The 6417-nt window shown below is 39.7% G+C and overlaps 1 protein-coding gene across 3 annotated transcripts in view; it reads right to left on the bottom strand.

Annotated features, from left to right (window-relative positions):
- Positions 1–1117: 1117 nt before the first annotated feature.
- Positions 1118–6417, bottom strand: part of USP7 (ubiquitin specific peptidase 7) — a 636127-nt gene continuing 630827 nt past the window's right edge. For all 3 annotated transcript variants that reach the window (XM_073632969.1, XM_073632970.1, XM_073632971.1), the window contains one exon: positions 1118–1728. In XM_073632969.1, the coding sequence (XP_073489070.1) occupies positions 1622–1728 (107 nt within the window). In that variant the 3' untranslated portion in view covers positions 1118–1621. The remainder of the gene's footprint in view (positions 1729–6417) is intronic.

Below are 6417 nucleotides of genomic sequence, written 5' to 3'. Positions count from 1 at the left end.
CCCCTAGATCCAGTCATGTCTACAACACTTATGTATTTTCCACCATGCACAGGAATAGCACAGTGCCTGAACTTGTTTACTGACGTGTGTGCCTGTTCAGTAGGCGCCGTCACATCTCCCAGTAGAGGGACAGAAAAAGGGGGTCCCTGCTGGAAAAAACAAAAGGAAGGAGAAAAGAAATACCAGCTGATTCATGATTTTGGTAATATTTGTTATTTCGCCTATCCCATACGTCGCCTTTAAAGCTTGTGTTCACAAACATACATGGTCCTAAATCAAAAAATCAAAAGTTTAAAAATGAGCAATAAAAAATGATTTAACTGTGGCATATATATGAAACATGGTCTTAAAATCAATAAAAACCTCAGTGGCAAAAATTGTTTAGGGGCCATTTACACATCAATGTTCTGACTGCATACCATTCACAGGAATAAGTTTTTTTTTATAGAAAATTTTATTCAACAGACAACATTTTCCAGCAAAAAGGCAATATACAGGTAGAGTTGTACACTGCTGCTAACAGGAGAAAAATTAAAAGGTCAGGAAAGAATGTAAAATGTATTTGAATGGCTGGTTACTGCACTCAAACTAGACACGTTTTTGTCCTTAGGCTTCAAAAAGGAGAAAAAGAAACCATAAGAAAATAAATGGGAAAAAAAAAAAACAGGAAGAAATAAAACTACACACAAGAATATCAACATCAGTGAAAGACTAAGACCAAACCAACAATGAACCTCCATGTGTTAATTTGTACATGTTCATTAAATATACAATTTTAACTTTAGGTCTGTAGATTTTGTACAAAGTTATCCTACTAAACACTAGTGAGCATGCCCTCTGTGCTCAAAGGTGATTAATGACAATGGTGTTTTTTTTAATCTGCTTCAACAACTATATATATATACACACGCAGTTATACACAGATTTTGCCAGCTTTCGAGAGTCTTTCTAAACTTCAATCAAGCAGTGCTGTACATCTTGCTTGTTTTTTGTACCTGTACTACCAAATCCACACATTCACTTGTTTGATAAAACAGAAAGCCAAGTTTGAAGATATTGTGTGGTGATAATTGACGATTCCCATCCCCAAAAAAGTGCCAACAATGTACACAATGAATTAGAGATTGCTATTTATTAAAGTGAGTGTTTCTGCATTTACAAATGCACAAGGATATCATTTAAAGGGAGGAAATTTGTTGTGAGTGTAAACATAAGAGTTACTAGCTGCAAGGATGGTGGAATAGGAATAACAGGGTTGGCGGGCAGCCAGCCATCTTATGCCTCATACAATATCTTCTATGAACAAATTGTGCCAATTTCTTTGATTTACTGGTTCATTCCCACATCCTATTTAATTCTGGCTTTACAGTTACCATAAAATACCTCACTGGCATTCAAGCTTTATAAAAACACCTTCATTTTCTTCAAAAAGGGCAGTCAATAGATACAGAGAAGCCAAACAGAACAGCCTCAACAAAATAAAATTACATCAGCAGCAAATCCTCTTGCTGTAGGCTTCTGATATAGTGCACGTGTACCAAAGTTCTAGCATTGTTAGAAATGTGCACACACACACACGCTTGTTTTGTCCCTTGTCTTGGATAAACTCAGTTACGACAGGTCAGTTATGGATTTTAATTGCTTTTTCAAGGTATGTGTAGCGGCTTCTCTTTGGAGCTTTATTGAAGTGGTCAAGTCCTAACCAAGGTCGAGGATGTGACATGTTACCTGTAGAAGATAAACCATTCATCAGTATAATCTACAGTGAGTCACAAATCATCAGTAACACTATAACTTAAAATGTATACCATTGTATTTGGTGAGCCAGGGAAAATTTTTTCCAAAAGCCGGAAAATTATTAAAAATGTTAAAAGTGGTTCTCCGGGCAAAAACTAAACTCATCTGCAAGGTTTCACTGACCGATGTCCCCTTAAGTATGGTCTATGTAGCACTCCAAAAACCTATAAAACCATAAATGTACATACACCCTGCTACAGGATGCACTCATCTTACTTGTCTCACTGGCTGTAGCAGCAAGCTCTCCACAGTCAGCCACTGCGCATATAACCCTTCCGAACCAATCTCCTATTGCCTAGGGGGTCTGAGTGGAAGTAGGAACCCGTCGCAATCATCTACCCCCACCCCAAAAGACACATTACAAATATGGTAGAGGAGGGGGGAGGAGGAAAAAAGTAACTTCCCCTTTTGGGTGAAGTTCTGCTTTGGCTATATTTTTAGATTTCATTTCTTTAATGAGCATCAGCCAGCCAGTTCCAAGGACACCGATTTATCCAACTGAGCAGTACTGGATACATTGTGGATTGTTGTAATGTGGCATTTCTCAATTGGAGTCCCCAAGTATTCCCAATTAGTCATATTTTTAGGTAATTTAATCAGCTTAATCAACTCAGTATTTTCGGTAATCCATGTTGGAATCACATTACATCTAAAGCCAATAGATTACTCAAATACTGCACTGGTACAGTGCCAATCTAAAGGTGTCTTGGTTAGCTGCCATGAGGGAGAAAGACTCAAGTATACAGTTCTTCCTGAAATAACATGTGGTGCATACTAAACAGCTTTGCTAATAACACACAATAAAAATAGAATTTTCAGGCATAGTTATGGTTTAAAATGTAATTAAACATTAGTAATGTTGCTACCGTTCTGCTACCAAAGCAGAAGCAAAGCATTTTTGGGGGCCAGGAAGCAAATGCCAATATTTGACACTTCGAAATGCCAATCAGATTTTAGAGCCCTTATTACTGACAACGGGCCATTTAAATACACATGCCGGAGAATTGTGTGAAAATGTCAGTCAGCAGCTATGACTGACCATGTGCTCCTGTCAACATCTGAGTGTTCGGGTACCTGCTTTTGTGTTTACAACATCCAGTAACTGAAAGTACACCTCTTGAATGTGTATGGTTTACAAGTAACATGGTTGTAAACCCTCACATACACCCAGTGAAGTGAACAGCCTCAGATACAGAGATTAAACAAATCCTCCTACATACAGTGCTCAGTATAAATGAATACTTTTTTTGAAAAGTAAGATTTTAATCATTATCTCAATGAACACAAGAACAATTTCCAACATGTTTTGTTTTATTTGTTTAGCCCATTACATGAAAGTAAGGTTAATATAACTTGGATTACAAAATCTTCAGTTTTACTCAAATTAGTTGATGCAAAAATGAATACACCCCACAACAAAAACTACTACAACTAGTATTTTGTATGACCTCCATGATTTGTAAGGACCGCACCAAGTCTTCTAGGCATGGAATGAACAAGTTGGCGACTTATTGCAACATCTATCTTTTTCCATTCTTTACGAACTACCTCTTTTAGAGCCTGGATGCTGGATGGAGAGTGGTGTTCAACTTGTCTCTTCAGAATTACCCATAGGTGTTCGACTGGGTTCAGATCAGGAGACATACAGTATTTGGCCCCTGGATCACATTCACCCTATTCTTCTTCAGAAATGCAAGTGGCCTTAGATGTGTGTTTTGGATCATTGGCATGTTGGAAAAGTGCACGACAACCAGGGGCACGGAGTGATAGTAGCATCTTCTCTTTCAATATAGAGCAGTACATCTGTGAATTCATGATACCATCAATGAAATGCAGCTCCCCATCAGCAACACTCATGCAGCCCCACACTGCCACCACCATGTTTCACTGTATGCGTTTTGCATTTTTCTTTGTACTCCTTCCCTTTGCAACACCATATGGTTTTGAAGCCATCAGTTCCAAAAACATTTAACTTGGCCTCCTCATTCCAGAGTCCCAGTAGTCTTTTGCAGCATGGGCCCTGGCAAATTCTAGGCAGGCTTTTTTGTGCATGGGCTTTAGGAGAGGCTTCCTATGTGGACGACACCCATGCATACCATTTCTCTGCAGTGTACGGTGTATTGTGTCATGAGCAACAATCACCCCAGTTTGACTTTATACATCTTTAGCCAACTGCAGTGAACTTGCATGTCCATTTTCTTCAACTCATCTCATTAGAACACGCTCCTGTCAAGGTGGTAACTTCTGTGGATGGCCTGGACATCTGAGATGGTAGCAGTTGCATCTTTTCAAAATGTTTGTATCACTTTTGCTACAGTATTGTGACCGATAAGTAAAGCTTTGCACAAGGCCTGAGAAAGAAAATTTCATTACACAAGAAAGGTGACAGCTACAAGAAGATCAGCCAAGCTCTACTTATTGTCAGAATACTGTAGCAAAAGCGATCCAAAAATTTAACAGGGATAGAACTGTAACCATCTCACAGAGAAGTCCATGGAAGTTAACACCCCAACAGGAACGTCTTCTGGTGAGAAGGGTTGAAGAAAATTGCCATGCATGTTTACTGCAGTTAGCTAAAGGAGTCGAAAGCCAAACTGGGGTAAATGTTTCCCGTGACACAGTACTGCTTACACTGCAGAGGAATAGCATGCATGGGTGTTGTCCACGAAGGAATCCTCGCCTAAAGCCCATGTACAAAAAAAGACTGCCTAAAATATACCAGGGCCCACGCTGAAAAAGATGACTACTGGGACTCTACCCTGGAGTGATGAGACCAAGATAAATGTTTTTGGAACCGATGGCTTCAAAACTGTATGGCGTCGCAAAGGTGAGGAGTACAAAGAAAAATGCATGGTGCCTACAGTGAAACATGGTGGTGGTGGTGTCCTCTTCTGTGGGGCTGCACGAGTGCTGCTGGTGTTGGGGAGCTGCATTTCACTGATGGTATCAAAGTCACAGATGTACTGCTCTATATTGAAGGAAAAGATGCTACCATCACTCCGTGCCCTTGGTCATCGTGCACTTTACCAACAAGACAATGATCCAGAACACACATCTAAGGCCATTGGTGCATTTCTGAAGAACAGGGCGAATATGATTCAGTGGCCAAGTACTGTTTTCTGAAGAGACAAGTTGAGCATCACTTTCCATCTAGCATCCAGGCTCTAAAAGGAGGTCGTTCTTGAAGAATGGAAAAAGATACATGTTGCAATAAGTCTCCAACTTGTTCATTCCATGCCTAGAAGACTTGGTGCGGTCCTTACAAATCATGGAGGTCATACAAAATACTAGCTGTAGTAGTTTTTGTTGTGGAGTGTATTCATTTTTGCATCAACTAATTTGAGTAAAACTGAAGATTTTGTAATCCAAGTTATATTAACCTTACTTTCATGTAATGAGCTAAACTATTCTATAGACCTGTTTTGTCAAAATTGTGGAAATTGTTCTCGTGTTCATTGAGATATTGATTAAAATCTTACTTTTCAAAAAGGGGTGTACTCATTTATACTGAGCACGGTATATGTGCTTTGCTCAAATTCCATGGCTGAGGTTTACAACCACTTTAATTTTCTTGACCATCATTTGTAATAATAAAAAAAGGCAATACAATTCTACAGAGCCAAGTAATAACACGGGGGTTGATTAAATGAGTAGATGTTCACTTGCCAAGGTGAATGTCAACATCACAAAATTATATACACAGTGTAGTAAGTCGTTATCACCTAGTCACGTGCCAGGGTAAAAAGAAATAGGATTTTGGCATGTACGTGATTGGAAGACTAAAGTAAGCACAGTTTCACCACAAGAATAAAGTTAAAAAAGTAACGTTGCAATGTGAAAGAGGATTTTTGAACTCACTGTAAAATATATTTATTGGCGTTTAGTGAGGGACACAGGAATGTAACCTTTTGGCGCCAATTGCCTTCCCAGCCTCTTAAGAGTGCTAAATCGGGAGGCGGACATTCGGGTCACGTGACCGTTGTGATTGGCTGTCACGGAAAAGCTGTATTGAGAGCTTTCGGTCCCTGCCAGCTACCTTGCTGGGAGCATGCACAAAGCACAGTAGATAGTTTACACAGGGAACGCATATATCCCTACAGGAACCAGTATAACTTTTCCTATCCACAACATGCCTCAGTTTGATGGAAAATCCTAACCAAAGCAAAACCATAGACACAATGGAGTAGGGCCAATGTCCCTCAGTGGACTCCAAGAAAGATTTTAGAGTATGTACAAAAATCACGTTTTGTCTCTTGTTCATCGAGGGACAGGGGAATTGAGAGACTACTAGGATATCAAAATGTGATCTAATTGAGGAAAAGCAAAGCAAAAAAACCCCCAAAAAAACAAAAACAGAACTAGGGACTGCCTGCAGTTCAAAAGTGCTGCCTGGAGAACCTTACATCTGAAGCTGGCATCAGAAGAGGCCTGAACTTATACCTAGTAAAACTTAGAAAGTTGCTCACACCAGGTAGAAGCCTGGTGTGAGAAATCCTTGCCTCATGCTAAAAAGGCCCAAACAGCACTCAAGGATCTAGTACAGAGCACATTAATAGGCAAGGATGGAATCTGACTCCCAAGGTGATGAGCTTCAATGATGATCTGTCTGAGGCACTGAGA

The sequence above is a fragment of the Aquarana catesbeiana genome, linkage group LG06, assembly GCF_042186555.1.
Source record: "Aquarana catesbeiana isolate 2022-GZ linkage group LG06, ASM4218655v1, whole genome shotgun sequence".
In the NCBI taxonomy this organism is placed as follows: Eukaryota; Metazoa; Chordata; class Amphibia; order Anura; family Ranidae; genus Aquarana; species Aquarana catesbeiana.
This window is presented reverse-complemented; position numbering and strand designations above follow the sequence as displayed.